The sequence below is a fragment of the Oryctolagus cuniculus genome, chromosome 15 (genome assembly GCF_051225735.1).
Source record: "Oryctolagus cuniculus isolate XC-2025 breed Fujian yellow rabbit chromosome 15, ASM5122573v1, whole genome shotgun sequence".
Classification (NCBI taxonomy): domain Eukaryota; kingdom Metazoa; phylum Chordata; class Mammalia; order Lagomorpha; family Leporidae; genus Oryctolagus; species Oryctolagus cuniculus.
The window spans coordinates 63,522,941-63,541,326 of record NC_142881.1 but is presented as its reverse complement, the minus strand read 5'-3'; the positions used below and the strand labels follow the sequence as shown (position 1 = coordinate 63,541,326).

General features: G+C 45.2%; 1 protein-coding gene across 4 annotated transcripts in view; it reads right to left on the bottom strand.

The window, feature by feature from the left end:
- MCU (mitochondrial calcium uniporter) overlaps positions 1 to 14,416 on the bottom strand; it is a 213,088-nt gene extending 198,672 nt beyond the window's left edge. For all 4 annotated transcript variants that reach the window (XM_089313425.1, XM_008269976.5, XM_008269977.5 and 1 more), the window contains exon 1: positions 14,261 to 14,416. Coding sequence is in view for 1 of the 4 variants with exons in the window: in XM_002718430.6 (XP_002718476.1) it covers positions 14,261 to 14,407 (147 nt within the window). In the remaining 3 variants the exon portion in view is untranslated. The remainder of the gene's footprint in view (positions 1 to 14,260) is intronic.
- Positions 14,417 to 18,386: the final 3,970 nt, after the last annotated feature.

Below are 18,386 nucleotides of genomic sequence, written 5' to 3'. Positions count from 1 at the left end.
AAATGTTTCCAAACACGCTTACAATACTCTCTAAGGTTTGTAGACAGACACTTATCTACTAAAAGGATAAACACAGGCATGGTACAGTAAACATTATATTTGAAACCATGGTACTTTGGGAGAAAGGACAAGAAATAAGACTGAGGGAAAGGTATTTGGGGGCAGCAACTATAGTGTTCAATTTCTCAAGCTAAAAGACATCAAATCAGTTATTCTTGTTCTTATAGAAATGATACCCTTCATAATTTGCAAAGACTTATCCCCTTATATAGTTGATTCCACACAACGTAAAGCCCTTATGAAGGGTCCACCCCCCCACCCCCACGCACACCCGGAAAGAAATCCCGAGGAAGCTACTATGACTGCAAGCTGCTGAGTCTGTCTCTCTTCCACTAGTGCTGTGACTTTCTGATGCTGGCTATGATGGGACCTTCAAATCCATAACCCAAGGCTTCAGCTTTATCTCTACTTTTAATTCTACCAAGAACACACATTTGGGGGTAAGAAATCTATTACAGTTCCCTTTCATTCTCCCCCTTTCACTGCTAAAAGCACTGCTATTAAAAAGAAACTCATTATATATTTAACGCTCACCCAACTTTGTGGCACTTGGCCATGCTAAGAACGTGAATTCAGTCTGAACCAAAGACCAATGCAGAGCGAGACATTAAAATTAAAGAAAGCACTGTCTAACATTCAGCTCTCCTTTAAATTAAGGGGTATTCCCAAGTTCTGTAATATGTTATATCAAAATTCTGTTTTACCATTTCAGCTATGCTTGGACAACACTTAAACATTTAAGTAGGAGCTAAAAAATTTTTTAATGTTCAAAAGATTTCATTTTCTTTGGTGTTAAAACAAGAACAAAATAAAACACAACCAAAGCATTAACATGTATGTATGTATACAGACATTGACATAAAGTATACCCTTTGCTTCTCCACCCCTACCTCCTCAAAACACGACTGAAACCACCACTACCAGTTCATGATCAGAAAACTCATTTTCCCTATCTGTTTGCAGCTTCTAGTACCAGCACTCAAATATCAGGAAAAGAGAGGCAAGAAAAACTGACAGATAAGCTAGACATGGGGTCGGTGCCATGGCATAGTGGGTAAAAACGCCGCCTGTGGTGCTAGAATCCCATGAGTGCCTGTTCAGGTCTCAGTTGCTCCCTTCCAATCCAGCTCCTTGCTAATGGCCTGGGAAAGCAGTGGAAGATGACCCAAGTGCTGGGACCCCTGCACCCATTTGGGAGGCCCAGAAGAAGCTCTTAGTTCCTGGCTTTGGATCAGCCCAGCTCCAGCCGTTGCAGCCATTTGGGAAGCGTATCAGCAAACAGAAGATCTCTGTCTCTCCGTCTTGTTACTCCATTCTTCAAATAAATAAATAAATCTTCAAAAAACAAACAAACAAACAAAAAAAAGGTGCGGGGTGGGGGGGCTATGTTGTGGCTAAGTGGGTTAAAGTCTCTGCATTGGTTCATGTTCTGGCTGCTTCTCTCCCTATCCAGCTCTCTGCTATGGCCTAGGAAAGCAGTGAAAGTGCTTGGGCCCCTACACACATATGGGAGACCCAGAAGAAGCTCCTGGCTCCTGGCTCCAGATCAGCCCAGCTCTAGCCCTTGCAGCAATTTGGGGAGTGAACCAGTGAATGGAAGACCTCTCTCTCTGTCTCTTCCTCTGTAACTCTACCTCTCAAAGAATTAAAATCTTAAAAAAAAAAAAAAAAAGACATGAGCTGATATTTTTGTAAAAAAAAAAATGTAATGCCATCATAAGCAAATCAAACACCTCCAATCTCATTAGGTTTTTACTACTTCTTCCACTACACTCAGTCTATCTTTAAATTCTTCTTTAAAGTATTGTGACATCTGTATTCTGTTTTAAAATGAAAAATGGGTTTTTATCACACTTGGCCACTTGCCACAGCCCTGCTTCATGGCAGCGAGAACAACTCTGGCAGTTCAAGATACAGGATACAGTGGGAACAGAATGGAAATACAGAAGATTAGTTCCAAAATAAACACCTCCAAAAATCTGTCGTCTTTGGAAATATATTTATTGAAGGAATCTCAAATCGGCAGCACCTCTTTCAAACAGTCCCTCTCTATTCTGCAGTGTTCAGCACTGCCCACCCCCGACTAACACATGCCAAGAAGATGTCACTGTACCAGCTTCTTAAATTACTTAAAACAGTTCTATAATCACTTTCCATCACTATCCTTACCTAGCATTTTATATAGTCCTGCTTGTTTCATGCCATCTATGAATTGTTGTAAGATTATTAGCTGCTAAATGAATCAAAAAGAAATCATTCCTTCTTGACATTTCTGTGATTTCCATTACTATAGTTTATGAGTTCAGAAGATATGATGGTCTACAGCTGTGTGACCCACAGGCGTGGAGGATTCAGATGGTCTCCAGCGCTGTTTAATTCACAGACTCTCACCCATCCAACACTGACTGATTCTATATTCTTGACACTGTACTAGGCTCAGTTCACAGAGCTGGGGTATTTTATGTAGACTACCGGTGGACTATTAATGGCAATTAATCACTTGTTTTTCTTTTAAAGATTTATTTATTTATTTAAGAGGCAGAGTTATAGACAGAGAGGGAGAGGCACAAAGAAACAGACATCTTCCATCCACTGGTTCACTCCCCTAATGCACACAACGAACGGGCGTGGGCCAGGCTGAACCCAGGAGCCAGGAGCTTCATCTGAGTCTCCCACTTTGGTGGCAGGGGCCCAAGGACTTGGGCCATCCTCTGCTGCTTTCCCAGGCCGTTAGCAGGGAGCTGGATCGGAAGTGGGAACAGCCAGGACTCAAATCAGTGCCCATATAGGATGCAGGCGCTGCAGGCCGTGGCTTAATGTACTGCACCATGGTGTTGGCCCCAGTTAATCACTTGTTACTGTTTTCCCACTGAGGACTCCTATTGTGACCACCAAGGAAAAGGGAAACGTGTTCTGTTTCAGCATGGCAGGAACTAGTAAATTACTAGTCTGGTCCCATCTTACTTCAATACTCCAACCTTAACTGCTTTCTTCCCTCTCCCAGCTCTCCAACTCTCTGGACTCCCCACCATATCTTATCTCTTTCTGCATTCCTGAAGCAGTCTGCATTGGAGAAAAGAAGACAAAAGAGAGTGATGGCACTAAAGGCAAAATGTGCTGTTTCAAGGGACTATAAGATGACTTGCCCATCAAAAACGTCAGAAGTAATCTCAAAACTGTGCAGAAGAAACTGGAAGAGTATTTACCTTCATTTCAATTCCTTGACCCTTTTAAGAATGAGCAAATATGAGATACCTGAGTTTATGATTTTATACAAACCACTCAATGAAACAACTACAAATTACTCCTGAAGTGTTACCTAAAAATGAAACATGTCTTATAATTTAAAAATCACTTTGGCAGCAGGTACTGCAGCACACCAAGTTAAGCTACCACTTGGAATGCCCTCATCCCATATCATAGGGCCTGGTTTGAGTCCCAGCTACTTCATGCCTCCAATCCAGCTCCCTCTAGTGCATCTGGGAGGCACAGGATGATGGCCACGGTGCTTGTGTACTTGCCACACACATGAGAGACCCAAATGGAGTTCCTTGCTCCTGGCTTTGGCTTGGCCTATTCCTGGCCATTGTAGGCAACTGGGGAGTAAGCAAGTGGATGAAAGATCTCTCTCCATTACTCTTCCTTTCAAATAAATAAATCAATCTTAAAAAAAAAAAAAAAAAAAAACCATAAGTTCACCTGATCAAACAACCTTATTTACGTGACAAAAATACTAAGGACAAAGAGGTTAAGTGACTTGCCCAAGTTGAAACAGCAAGTTACTGGAAGAGACAGGAAGCAGAATCATTACATGGCACCCAATCCTCAATGACTTACTTTCCATAAGATTTCAAAACGTTCACAAAAAATACTGTAAACACAATCTCTCCTGATAGCACAGATATTGCACAGTCTCTAAGAAACTGCCACAGTTATCCAAGGCAAGCAAATGACCCAGAGATTAAGCAGCTGCCTGGGATGCCTGCATCTCATCTAAGAGTGCCTGGTTAAAGTCCTGACTCCTCTACTTCTAATCCAGCTTCCTATTTGTGCATACCCTGAGAGGTAACAGATGGTTCAACAAATTGAGCACTGTCAGCTCGGGTACCCACTTGCATTCGCTGCTTCTGGCTTTAGCCTAGCCCAGCCCTGGCTATTGTGGGCATTTGGGGAGTGAAACATCTGTTTGCCTCTGTCTTTCCATCTCTCTCTTTCTTTCCCCCTTTCAAATAAAATGTAAACAAAATTGTTTTTAAAGCTTTACTATTTAAAAGGCAGAGTTACAGAAAGAGAGGGAGACATAAAGAGATTTAGATCTTCCATGTGCTGATTCACTCTTCAAATGGCCATAACTGCCAGGTCTGGGTCAGCTCAAAGAAAGTAACAAGAGTTTCATCTGGGTCCCCTACACATAAGGGAAGAAGGTCCCAGGCACCTGTGCCATCTTGTGCTGCTTTCTCAGACGCATTAGCAAAAAAACGGATCAGAAGAGGAGCAGCCAGGACACAAACCGGCACCCATATAGAAAGCCAGCATCACAGGTGGCAGCTTAACCCGTTACACCACAATACCGGTCCCCATAAAAATTTTTAATAAATGAATGGTCATAGTTACCACAGAAACAGATACCTACTATTTTACTGTAATACCTAGAAAACCAAAGAATGTATGCTTTCTAAAAAAAGCAATCCCAGGGCTGGCACTATAGCATAGCGGGTAAAGCCACCACCTGCAGGGCCGGCAACCCACATGAGCACCAGTTTGAGTCCCGGCTGCTCCACTTCTGATCCAGCTCTCTGCAAAGGCCTGGGACAGCAGTGAAGGATGTCCCAGGTCCTTGGGCCCCTGTACCCACATGGGAGACCGAGAGGAAGCTCCTGGCTCCTGGCTTCAGATTGGCTCAGCTCTGACTATTGTGGCCATTTGGGGAGTGAATTAGCAGCTGGAAGACCTCTCTCTGTGTGTCTCTACCTCTCTCTGTAACTCTTTCAAATAGAATTAATTTTTTAAAAAGATAAAATTATGAGAAAAGAAAACAAACATATTTAACATGACTATAAGAAGAAACATTTCAAAGAAGGTCAAGAAATAAAGTCTCAGTGCCTGGATAATAAAGTCAGACCTTGAACTCATTTAGCTTCCTACCTGGTGCTAGCTAAGTGATAATCCACATCCAATTTACAAGTCCCATCAATTTAACTCCTAAATCTCTCTCCTGTGCTGTTCCTGCCCCCAGTGCTACTGAACTCCTGCCTGACCCACTGGACTCCACCTTTCTGATCCACCATCTGCAGCCAGCCTTCCCACCGCTGCCAACGTGACCTACCTAAAAGTACCATACCTGATCATGTGATTTCCCTACTCAAAATTCTCCAGAGGCTCACCTATTGACAAGAAATATTTTTTTCAAACTGCGGTTTAAGTTGTAAACTCAATTTAGGGAGGCCTCAAACAGTATTTCTTGTCCCAAAGCAGAACAGAAACTAGCATGCCTCACAAAAAGCAAGAGTTCCATAGATGTTTTCTGAATGATTCCAGGTTATTAACTTTACTAGGTCTTCATTTTTCCAACTGTACAATGGGAGAAGTATTTTGACTGAAGGACTGCTTTGGAGTTAACTACAAAATGTTATGAAAGTGTCTGGTATAGAAACAATACTCAATAATTAGCAGGTCTACTGGGACTTTTCAAAGTTCCAAACTAAATTTTTAAGATCTGCTGGAGTCAAATACCTTAGGCCCCTACCAACTGGCACCTGGAGACTGGGGGGAGATTTAAGAAATGAAGTCAGTGGGATGAATGATAAGAGCTCTTCGAAGAAAACTGCAGTAGATGCTTGAGATTACAAGAAGGAGCAGACAATGAAAAGGAAGGAAGACCCATAATGACACTCAGTTTGGTGCACTGTTAATTCTTCCTAGACCCAGGCTTAAATCCAAAGCATCTGTCTTGTTCATCTTTGCTTCCCTGGCACTAAAACAGTTTCTGACACTGAAGAAGTGAAACTATCTCATCCTCAACTTCCCCACCCAGAAAACCAGGATAATTAATACCCTCACAGGTTCCTGGTGAGAACTGAATGAAGTTGACAATGCCCTTGGACCCTTGATGTTTTCTTCTTTATCTACTCCTCTAGCTATAGAAGTCGGGGTAGTCCAAGCTAGACTCCTTGCTTTCCTATTATATGACAAGTTATCATTCTTATCAATGGCCTGAACTGAAGTATAAGGTAGACATTAACACCCTTAAACACCCTGTAACAACTCTTAGTGTATACAGGAAGCACAAAGTAGGCCTGTTTTAGAAGGCAAAAAAGCACACAGGAGCTTGTCAGCACATTTCTAACCGTCTTCCAGAGAGCCTCAAACAGCGATACCGGATTCCTCAGCAACTCTCTCCTGGTTACTCTAAGTACTCCTCAAATAAAATGGACAATAAATAGCAAAATCTAAATGTAAAACTGAAAACTTAGCTAGCAAAGTAAAAAAGTAAATAGCTTCCCTCTAGGTTAATAAATACAATCAAGGCCAGTGTGGTAGCACGGAAGGATAAGCTACTGCCTGCAACACCAGAATCGCATATGAGCTCCAGTTGGAGTCCCAGCTGCTCCACTTCCAATCCAGCTCCCTGCTAATGCACCTGGGAAAGCAGCAGAACATGGCCTGTCATTTTGCCTTTCAAATAAATAAATAAATCTTTAAAGAACTAAATACAATTAACATCATTAAAGATCCTTTGGGAAAGATCATTATTTTTAAGAGAAACGTTGAGGCAGGCATTCAGCAGAGGGGTTAAGATGATGCTTGAGATGCCCACATACGCTACCGAGTGCCTGGATTTGAGTTCTGGCTCATTCTCCATCCCAGCTTCCTTCTGACATGCACTGTGGGAGGCAACAGGTGATGGCTCAAGTGGTTGGGTCTCTGCCACTCACATGGGAGACCCAGACTGAGTTCCAAGCTCCTGGCTTTGGCATGCCCTCACCCTGGCTGTTGTCGACATTTGGGGAACAAACCAGAGGACAATAAATTTGTCTCTTCACTTTTCAAACATATAAATAAATAAAAATTTTAAAAGTGGTTAGGGTGAAATTCTCATAGTAAGTACCCAAACTCAAACTGTCTTTGAATATTTACTCTGATTTAATCAAGCTTGATGACACCTGTTAAGACTTGTCCTCTACAGGCTGAATTCTCACTGCACTTTGGTAAAAGCCTTAAATGCCTGCAGTGAGACAGCCTATGTAACAATGAAATGTCAAGCAAATTAACTGTAATAAGTTTAGTGAATTACTGGCCCATAAACTGTGTATATGACAGATATATAACTTGGTAAATTGTATCACCAGCTGGGTCTAATACCCTGCTAAAACTAAACTTCCTTTAATGCAGTTCTGAAATAATTAGGGCATGAGATGGCATTTTTTATGTTTCTATTTTTATCAAATTTTTAAAATTTATTCATTTTATTTATTTGAATGAGAGCAAGAGAGACAGATGTCCCATCTGCTGGTTCACTCCCCAGATGCCCGCTATAGCCAGGGCTAAGCCAGGCTGAAAGTAGGAGCCCAGAATTCAACTTGGGTCTTCCACATAGGTAGCAAGGGCCCAGGGGCTTCAACCATTACCTGCTGCTTCTCAAGGTGTATGTTAGCAGGAAATGGAAGCAAAGGAGCCAAGACTCAAACCAGGCACTCTGACATGGGATGCAGGCATCTTAACTACTGTGCCGATCACCCACCACCTCCCATTCACTTTGTAAAATCAGCCTTAAAATTTTTCAAATGAAACACAAAACTGTAAAATTTAGCAGGAAATGAACAGAGTAGGACAATCAGAAGATGTGTGACCCATAATCAGCTCTGTATTAACTTGATGAGTACTAAGAACAAAGTCATTTCATGGCTCTTTCACTGCTATTTCCCTATATAAGGTCTATTTTAGTGCTAAATTCTAGGATTTTTAAAGTTATACATCTCCCAGAGTAACAGCTTAGTTTTCCTAATAACATGATATTCTAATAATCCGATGTGTCCATAAGCCACAGTAACGGCAATAATCAAATAGAGAATAAAGGACTAGAAGGCAGAAACCCTACACCAAGCATCTACCTGAGATATTTAAAAGGTAATTTTGATCTTTTTTTAAAAGATTTTATTTATTTATTTGAGAGGTAGAGTTATAGACAGTGAGGGAAAGACAGAAAGAATGGTCTTCCTTCCGTTGGTTCACTCCCCAAATGGCCACAACAGCCAGAGCTGTGCAGATCTGAAGCCAGGAGCCAGTGCTTCTTCCCGATCTCCCACATGGGTGCAAGGGCGCGAGCATCAGGGCCACCTTCTGCTGCTTTCCCAGGCCATAGCAGAGAGCTGGACTGGAAAAGGAGCAGCCAGGACTTGAACCGGCACCCATACGAGATGCGGGCGCCTCAGGCCAGGGCTTTAACCCACTGTGCCACAGCACTGGCCCCTGTGCTGTGTTTTCTATTTAGATTTCCTCCTACAGTAAACAGTTCCATAAAGCATGAACTAGAATCTCTCGGGACTTAGAAAGGTTCAAGTAATCAGAATTTGTTGAATAAACCCAAGTTCATTCATGAAAACATTTTTATGGGTTTCAAAATAATCAAGACATTAAAATAAATAAAAAGATAGTTGCTTTCTTTAAAAAAAAAGTTTGTTCTAAACATTCAAGCATGAGGTAACTATCATATATTTTCCGACTAGGGGAAGAAAACCAATGACCACTGCAGAGCTAATCCAGCATAAAGAAGTATAAATGTTGGGCGTGGCATTGTGGCAGAGCGGATAAAGCCACTGCCTGTGACATCGGCATCCCATATGGGCACTGATTCCTGTCCCGCTTCTCCACTTCCCATCCTGCTCCCTGCTAAAGGCCTGGGAAAAGCAGCAGGAGATGGCCCAAGTTCTTGGGTCCCTGCCGCCAACATGGGAGACCCAGATGATGCTCCTGGCTCCTTCCAGGCCTTCTGGCCTGGCTCAGGCCTGGTCATCGCAGGCATCCATAGAGTAATCAGCAAACACAAGATCAATATCTCTCTCTCTCTCTCTCTCTTCCTGTATGTGTGTGCATGTGACTGACACACAAGATTACTCTCTGTAACTCTTTCAAATAAATAAATCTTAAAAAAAATTAAAAGTATAATATACAACCAAAGATAGCACTGGTAATACCAAGCTTAAAAGAATTACCCAAACATGGCTACCCAAGCAATAGACTAAGAAACAAGTTATGGGGCCGCAGGGCATAATGTACACATCTAATAAGTCAATGCCAATCTCTGTCCTGAAGATAACCTTATCAAAATTCAGAGAGGACAAAATTTTAAAAAACAGAAAGGGATTAAGAGCCAGGAATCAGGGCCGGCGCTGTGGCACAGCAGGTAAAGCTGACATGTGCAGCATATATGGGCGCCGGTTCGAGACCCGGCAGCTCCATTTCTGATCCTGCTCTCTGCTGTGGCCTAGAAAAGCAGTAGAAGATGGCCCAAGTCTTTGGGCCCCTGCACCTGTATGGAAGACCCAGAGGAAGTACCTGGCTCCTTGTCGCTCCCCCTCTTCGTGGGGGAACGACACTGAACCCTGCCTAGGCTTCATATCCGAGTCACGGCACCATTATGTCGCTCCCCCTCTTCGTGGAGGAACGACACAGGACCCTGCGCTGTTCTTTCATCTGCTCGGCCCTCCCCGGGTTTGCTGCTGGTTCTTCCCGGGTTGGCTACTATCCCTTCCACCTCCGTGGAAGGGCAGTTCCCCCTGGCCACATTCCCCACTTCCGCAGGGGAGCGGCACACCGCCGGCCGGCTCTCTGGGGGGCTGCACGGGTTCCCTTAGATGTTCCCCATAGATGTTCCCGGTGCATGCCGTCTCTCTCCTCCTTTATAGTCCTCTTCCGCCAATCCTAACTCGGCTGCCCACACGCCAAGTACGCTGCTCTCCAATCAGGAGCAAGTCCTACAGTTAATTGGTTGAACTGGAGGCAGCTGGGTAGAAGCTGTTTTCTCCTCTCCCAGCACCATATTGTAGGAGAGCAGATGCATAGAATAAGTCTTAATTCCAGTAACAGTCTAGTCCGAGCTGCTCCCCACAGCTCCTGGCTTTGAATCGGCACAGCACCGGCCATAGCGGCCATTTGGGAAGTGAATCAACTGTCCAACTCTGTCCAAATCTGTCAAATTAAAAAAAAAAAAAAAAAGTAGAGCCCTCTCTCTCTCTTCTCTCTCTGTGTTAACTCTGACTTTCAAGTAAAATAAATAAATCTTTTTTTTTTTTTTTTGACAGGCAGAGTTAGACAGTGAGAGAGAGAGACAGAGAGAAAGTTCTTCCTTTTCCATTGGTTCACCCCCCAGTGGCAGCTGCTACCGGAGCGCTGCAGCCGGCGCACCGCGCTGAACCGAAACCAGGAGCCAGGTGCTTCTCCTGGTCTCCCATGTGGGTGCAGGGCCCAAGGACTTGGGCCATCCTCCACTGCCCTCCCAGGCCACAGCAGAGAGCTGGCCTGGAAGAGGAGCAACCAGGACAGAATCCGGCGTCCCGACCGGGACTAGAACCAGGGGTGCCGGCGCCGCAAGGTGGATGATTAGCCTATTGAGCCACGGCGCTGGCCAAAATAAATAAATCTTAAAAAAAAAAAAAAGAGAGAGAGAGAGACAGGAATCACATATTAAGATTCAAACCAGGACTTTTTGAATCTACCTCCATTTAAAGGAACTTTAATATGTCATTATTAACTGCAAGTTTAACCTGACAAGACACTTCCCTCAGTTTCCACTGGCTCTGTCCCCTCATCTGTGAAGTGAGGACGTCCACTGACAAGGAACTGAAGGTCCCAGTCACTAACCTGAAGTGAACCTTAGAGGTTAGAGGAGTGATTGGGGTGATTAGGGTGAAATTCAGCTCCCCAAAACTGCAGAACCATTTGGTGTGGACGTATGGGACATTTGGGGACAGTGCAGAGGCTGGCTTGACCACAGTGAAGGATCTGTGCTGGGCTGGACCTGGCAAGGGAAGACTGGACCAGGACACAAGGAACTCAGTTAAAGAATCAGGACCTGCCTCTGAGCCAGGCAATGTAACTTCTGTTAAAACTTTGAGGGCAAGCTGAAACAGCATCACTGCCAAGGAATGTGATGTGTAGAGAGGGACAGCACAAACCCTAACGTGCAGTGACAGACTTAAGAAAGAGACAGTAATTCGGCATAGCTGCTGAGCACCAAGAAATGCCAACAGTCATACTGCCATAATCAGAGATGTGACAGCTTCAGTTAGCAAAGGAATTACACAGCTGACAATGAAAGGCAGCTCCCCTTCAGAGTGTCATCCTCAAAAATAGTAGCCACTTTCACAAACCACACAGAAAAGCACGCAACAACATTTTACATCAGTCTTCATTAAGTCACAGGCTGGAGAGCCCTAACAGCAGCTCCTCACACTGGAAGGGAACTATTACACTACATGATACCAAATACATTTCATTCCTGCACCTTTACTGCTATTTACTAGCTGAACGACATTTTAATGGAAGGGGATGGGGTGGGGAGGCGAGTTACGTTTTTAACTCCACAATTGCATTTACCAGTTTGCTGAAGTGCTGTACTGCTTTGGAATCATTCTCCAAACTTAGAAAGATGGATTTCAAAAAAACATGCCTCTAGAGCAAAAAAATTAAGCTAAGCAGTACTGCAATTATTTATGTCGCCCTGGCTGTAATTTGCCATACCTACTACAGCAGAACAAAAGTGGCACAAGCTGGACGTGTGATCCAGTCCAATGCAGACTGCCATCTGCTGCACACACAGGATGTCTACCGTGCAAGATTCTCCCTCGCTGTCTCTCAGGGAACCTTTATAAGAGCAGCTATTCCTTCTGGCAAGTTGTTTGTCCCCATGTTCACCTAACATACATACTTCAAATCAGTATCTACTTACAAGAGAATTCCCATTCATGGGGTTCAGAAACACGAATACTTTTTGCACAGAAAATAGTCAAATCTCTAAGGGGAGAAATACAGAAGAACTCATGCACTTTACAATAAAAAGACCACAGTAAGGGGGTTAATAATATCTATGGTGAATGAAAGTTCGAAAACGGTTACATATTATCTCTGTCATCTTGGCCAGTTCCCTCTCCTTTCTGGGCCTCCATTGCAGTCACAAAATATCAAGAGTAAACAAATCTATAAGTGATATGTTTCAAACGGAATGTCTTGTTAGCAACCATAGGACATCAGATGGAGACGGACAGCTGTATACATGATGGCTTCAGAGCAATCGAAGAAAAATTAGAAATGTTTCCGTATTTTAAATAATCAGGTTCAACTTTTTTTAAAATTTCACAATTCCAAGCTCATTTACAAGTCACCATTCCCATGACAACACACTTCATTTTAATTGTGCTTTCAGTTACAAATTCACATCACTTTTACCCACCCCCAGAATAGCACAAAACACTTCCATGGAGTACCTCTCCACAAGCAAGGCACTCACAGTCAGAAGATTCGCAGAGTGGAAAACACACAGAGGCACAAATGTTTAAATGCTACATCAATACCACACCCAGAGAGCCTCAAATGCAAACTGTGCAAAGTCAGAAGATCTCTTATCAAAAACAGAAATAAAGATAACTTGGGAAATCTATGTATAGTCGGGGGGAGGGAGGTGTGCTTTCAGATTTGGGGGTGGCCTTAGTTTTGAAGAGAATACAACACCTAACTGGAGACTACAAAACATGCAAATCTACACTGAACTGTGGCAGCTCAGCTCACCCAAAAGCTCCAGTAAAGCAATATGCCAGTAGGCCAAATACAAAAAAGGACAATTTCCTTACAAGAATGAGGACAGGGCCCACCACCCCTACTCAAAGTGACAGCACTGCCCTGCACTCCCGGAGCACCTGCTCTTGTCACAGCTCCTGCAGACATCTGATTTGATGCTGTCAAGGGTCTCAGGGGCTCCTCTTTGAAAACCTCCAGTTCAGTTTCCTCTCAAGAGCTATGTGTGTGATTGCAACAAGACAGGTGATGTGCTGTTGAGAGCTGGAGGTGCTAGTTCGCCCCATCAGGCTGTCTGCGGTGATCCTCTTACTACCACACTATACAACTTAGCCCTAGGAAATAAAACCTGCACTCTTTCTGAGTTGGCCAGGGACCAACACATATGGGTCCAGAAAGTCCAAAGGAAGGAACCTGCTGACTTGTTAGGTCGACAACTCCATACCAAGTTAAGCCTTGCAATTAAAAAAAAAAAAAAAAAAAAAAAAAAAAAAAGGAACTATCTCTCCCTCTCTCTCTCACACTCACACACACACCCAAAGCTGTTCAAACAGAAACTCCCTTTCATTGCCACGCAAGGAACCCGAGCAATAACTGGTTAATACAACCACCAAATCTCTGCCTCCGGGAACAACTGGTCGTGTTCGCTGCTCCCCTGGCCGCTCCCACCCTGCGATCGTCAGGCACGCGCGGGCAAGCGTCCCAGCCAGCGCTCGGAATGGGCCACCGAGGACCTCCGAGGGCCCGGAGCCTGCCTCGTGAGGCAATGCAGCACCGTCTCGCGAAGCCGCTTCCTCTTGCCCGCACACGCACATGTCACACCGGAGGATAAAGTTTGATTTTCCTGCTTGCCCGTTCCCGCAGGGCCGACAGAGGACGAGGGAGCGGCCCCGCTGGGGTCCTGGGCTGCTCTCTGGGGACACGTCCCAGCAGCATGGCACTGCCACTCTCCTGACACATACACCAGGCAGCCGCGGCAACTCAGGACACCCCGACGCCCCCGGAGGAGGAGCGAGAGGGACAACTTGCACGGGGCTCAGTCCGGCAGCACTGGGGCAGTGCTGTTAGGAAAGGAGGAGGGAGGGACCGAGACCGGAGGCGAGTCGGGGAGATGTTCAAGTCCAGTCCCTTCCCCGCCCTGGTGTCCCCGGTCCTGCGGGAACATCCCCGCCGTCGCCCCTCCTCCTCCTCCTCCTTCTCCTCCTCCTCTTGGCTTCCACCCGCCCGCCCTCCCTTCCTGGTCGCCGCCGCAGGCGCCTGAAGGGCACAGCGGCTCCTCCGGTGCCCGGCAACCCGGGAGCGGCCGGGAGTTGAGGTAACTCGCCCGCTGCCCAGGCGGCCTGCCGGCCGGCGGCTCCCACACACCAGCGCCGCCCCGCCCTCCCCGGAGCCGCCGGGCGCGCTCGCTCACCGTCCGGTGGTGCTGCTGCTGCCGGTGGCGGCTGACGCTCAGCCCGGGGAAGCAGCCGGCAGTCAGCGCCCCGCAGCCGCCGGCGCCCCCGCCGCCGCCCCGGGAGGAGAGCAGCAGCAGGAGCGATCTACCTGCGGCGGCCGCCATCTCTCAACTGGAAACGGCGCCGACCCAGGCAGCGCAGCGGACGGGCGGGGCGGGGCGAAGACCTGCCACTCACCGACACCAGGCCAACTGCCACCCCTGAATGAGTTGATGAGGCGGGGCTTCCTGCCAGGCCCAATCGACGGGCGGGAGAATCACACTTGAGGCTGCCTGTCACTTCCAGAGTTACCTATTGTGGGACATAGTCAATTACGGGCAAATTCTAGGGAACTGATAATTGGCACCCGAGCCCCCCACAGTAGCAGCAATGGGGACGGCATGCTCGATTAGACTTATTTCACCAAAGATAGAACTATGATAAGGGTAACGGGGTAAGTAGATATTTGAGCAAAGCTTTGTTCTAAGTTGTTTTGAGTGTTCTAAGTTAGCAAAATAGGCACCAAATCAATTACCATTAACTAATATGCTGTAACTCTCAGCAATACAGCCAGAACCCTCATTCCTGACTGATAGTATTTGGATATGTTGAAAGTAACCCTACTTCGTGGGCAGATCTAATGACTGCGGGGTAGGATGATGACAATAGCAGAGTCCCAGAATGAATGCATGCCATCAGGGTGAATTCACAGACTTGTGTATCTCTCAAGTTCATGTTTACAGAACCTCTGTGCTGAAAGCCTCAAACTCTTCAGAAGCAGCACTCTCTATGTCCTTACCATATGTGGCCCTGTGTGCATTTATCGAACTACAGAAGCAGAACCTACCAATAATGTAGTAAGTCATTAAAGATTATTCTAGCGTCGCTTTATCATTTTGCTAAAATAGCCATTAGAATACATTTTGGGAAAATATTTTCCCTTGAAAAATAATTCCACAAGTTCATATCGAGGGCTCATTAAAATTCTGTGTAAGAAAGGAGCTTTGGGGGTCTCTGAATTTCTGTAGGAGAGGAGTTCCTTACTCTGTTATGAGCTGTTAATTTTCATACCTCATTTCAAAACCTGCATCAGAAAAGCAGGTGTTATGGCACAGCAGATTAAGCCAACGTTCGCAAAGCTGGCATCCCACACTGGAATGATGACTTGAGTCCTGCTTACTCTGCTTCTGATCCAGCTTCCTGCTAATGAGGAAGACAGCAGATGATGGCCCAAGTGACTGGGCCCCTGCCACCCAGGTAGAAGACCCTGATGGAGTGAGTTCCTGGCTCCTGGCTTGGCCCAAACCTGGCTGCTGTGGCCATCTGGGGAGTGCACCAACAGGTGCACTCTGCCTTTCTCTGTCACTCTGCCTTTCAAATAAACAAATATTTATTAAAAAAAAAAAAAAAGCTGGAGCAGAAATTCAGTTTGGAAAGCAAATGTAAGTATTACTCTAAATTTTGGAAAACGTCTTTGTGAGGTAGCCTTAATACACACAGAAAATGTTGTCACAGGTCCGGCACTGTGGTGTAGCAGGTAAAGTCGTTGCCTGCAATGTCGGTATCCCATATGGGCACCGGTTTGAGACCTGGCTGTTCCACTTCTGATCCTGCTCTCTGTTATAGCCTGGGAAAGCAGTAGAAGAGTCCTTGGGCTCCTACACCTGTGTGGGAGACCCGGAAGAAGCTCCTGGCTCCTGGCTTCGGATCGGTGCAACTCCGGCCATTGTGGCCAATTAGAGAGTGAACCAGCAGATGGAAGACCTCTCTCTCTCTCTCTCTCTTTCTCTCTCTGCTCTCCTTCTCTCTGTGTGTAACTCTGACTTTCAAATAAATAAAGTAAACAAAAAAAAATGTTGCCACTTGTCCTAATGATCTTCTGCAAAGTTTGACAGAAATGGTACTTTCCTGGCCAAGAGTAGCTGAATGATGATGTGGAATTTTGGTGTGTTTAATCCTCAGGCCTGACCCCAGACAGAGAGAGATGATTGGCTGCTCCAGGTGCGACTGTCAGGCAATTCACCCAAAGAGCTTTACGCCCAACAAGTGGAACCTGAGAGCCAGGAATGCAGGCCCCATCCGCAGCTGCATGTATTATCTCCCCGCTGGAAGTCTGTGACAATCCGCGGCAACTTACTTACAATCATTTTCCATCCGATCTATATTTATCCCAACTGCATTTTATGTGTTTGCCCATCCGGGCCATTTTCTCTTCTCTCTCACCTCTTCACAGCTTCTTACTAAGATCACTGTAGATTTTGGTTTTGTGTTTATTTTCTGTGCTTTGGCCAAATCCGGCTCTGAATCAGAATTGGTCCCTCCATCTCCAACTTACACACTGAGAAATCTTACTGGAATTGCTTTCCTTTGTGTCTCCAAGGATGAAAAGTAGATGAGTTTCCTGCAGTACAGAAATGTCGTCCCATGTATTTGAAAAAGAATCACAGTAAGAAGGTGTTTTTTTTTTTCTTTATAAAAAGGTTACAAACCTGAAGCTGAAGGAATTACCGAAAGCTTCCTTCTTACCTAATACCAAAATGTGTTATTTATCGAGATAAACCACAGATGCACCAGAGGTAGGGCTGTGTAATTTGAGAATCCACTGACTCAACAGGGTTCTAATAATCCAGGGCTAGCAATTAATCTAAACGAATGTCAGGGGCAGGTGTTGTGGTGCAGCGGGTTAGGCCGCTGCCTGGAAGGCCCACAAGTCCCAGGATCAAGTCCCATCTCCGCTTCCTGTCCTGCTTCCCTAATCCACAAGCTGATTGGGAGGCAGTAAACAGACGATGGCTCAAGTATGTGGTTCCCTGTCACCCATGTTGAGTTCCTGGCTACTGCTCCTGGCTTCAGGCTGGCCCAGCCCTGTCCGTTGTGGCATTCAGGAAAGTGAGCCAGCCTATGGAAAAGCTCTCTCTGTCACTGTACCTTCCAAACAAATGAAGATGAATAAATTAAAAAAATGTTTAAACAAATGTCAACCATCTCCTCATAGAAAAAAAGCCTTTTCCATAGCAGCAAAGAACATATCTAATACGAGCTGGTTGACCAAGCCTGATGAAAGGAATATATGGGGGGAGGTCTTCAAAAAGTTCATGAAAAAATGCGTGTTATGAAAAAACTAAGCACGGAATTCAAAATATTTTGCACCAAAATAAACTTATGTTTGGATAGCATTTCCCATGGACTTGTTGAAGGGCCCTCACATAGAGAGAAAGGGAATCAACATTCGCCGACCGCCCGCGTTGTGCCTGAGACTGTGCTGCGGGCTCCAGAGACAGTATGTTTATAAAGGCTGCCAGAGGGACCACAAAACAACTGTAAAAGATGGTTACTTTTGTAAGAAATCCTCAAGGTGTTCCAACAGGAATTTTTAAATCAGGGGTGGGGAATCTTCTTTCTGCCAAGGGCCCTTTGGACATTTATATCATCATTCATGGGCCATACAAAACTATCAACTTAAAATATAGACTGATTAAATACATAATTAATAAATACATAAATAAATCACGTTATTTTGCTATAGGTTTATTTAATTTTGAGTTCAACCTGCAGTTGCCTTGACAGGGCCACACCAGAAGGTTTCACGGGCCTTATATGGCCTGTGGGCTATTCCACCCCTGGAATAAACGATACACTAAGCTTAGAATATTTTTCGCCATTAAAAAAATTAATTATCCTATCTATACTTTTAAGAAGGTATAACAGATAATATAGTACAGATGATTCTTTTAAAAGTGATTTAGAGGGACCGGCGCTGTGGCATAGGGGGTGAAGCCGCCACCTGCGGTGCCGGCATCCCACGTGGGCACCATTTCTTGGTCCCAGCTGCTACACTTCCAATCCAGCTCTCTGTTGTGGCCTGGGAAAGCAGTGGAAGATTGCCCAAGTCCTTGGGCCCTGGCACCCACGTGGGAAACCCGGAAGAGGCTCCTGGTTCCTGGCTTTGGATCAGCTCAGTTCCAGACGTTGCAGCTGTCTGGGGAGTAGACCAGTGAGTGGATGGAAGACCTCTCTCTCTCTCTCTCTCTCTCTCTCTCTCTCTCTGCCTCTCCTTCTCTGTATAACTCTGACTTTCAAATAAATAAATAAATCTTAAAAAAA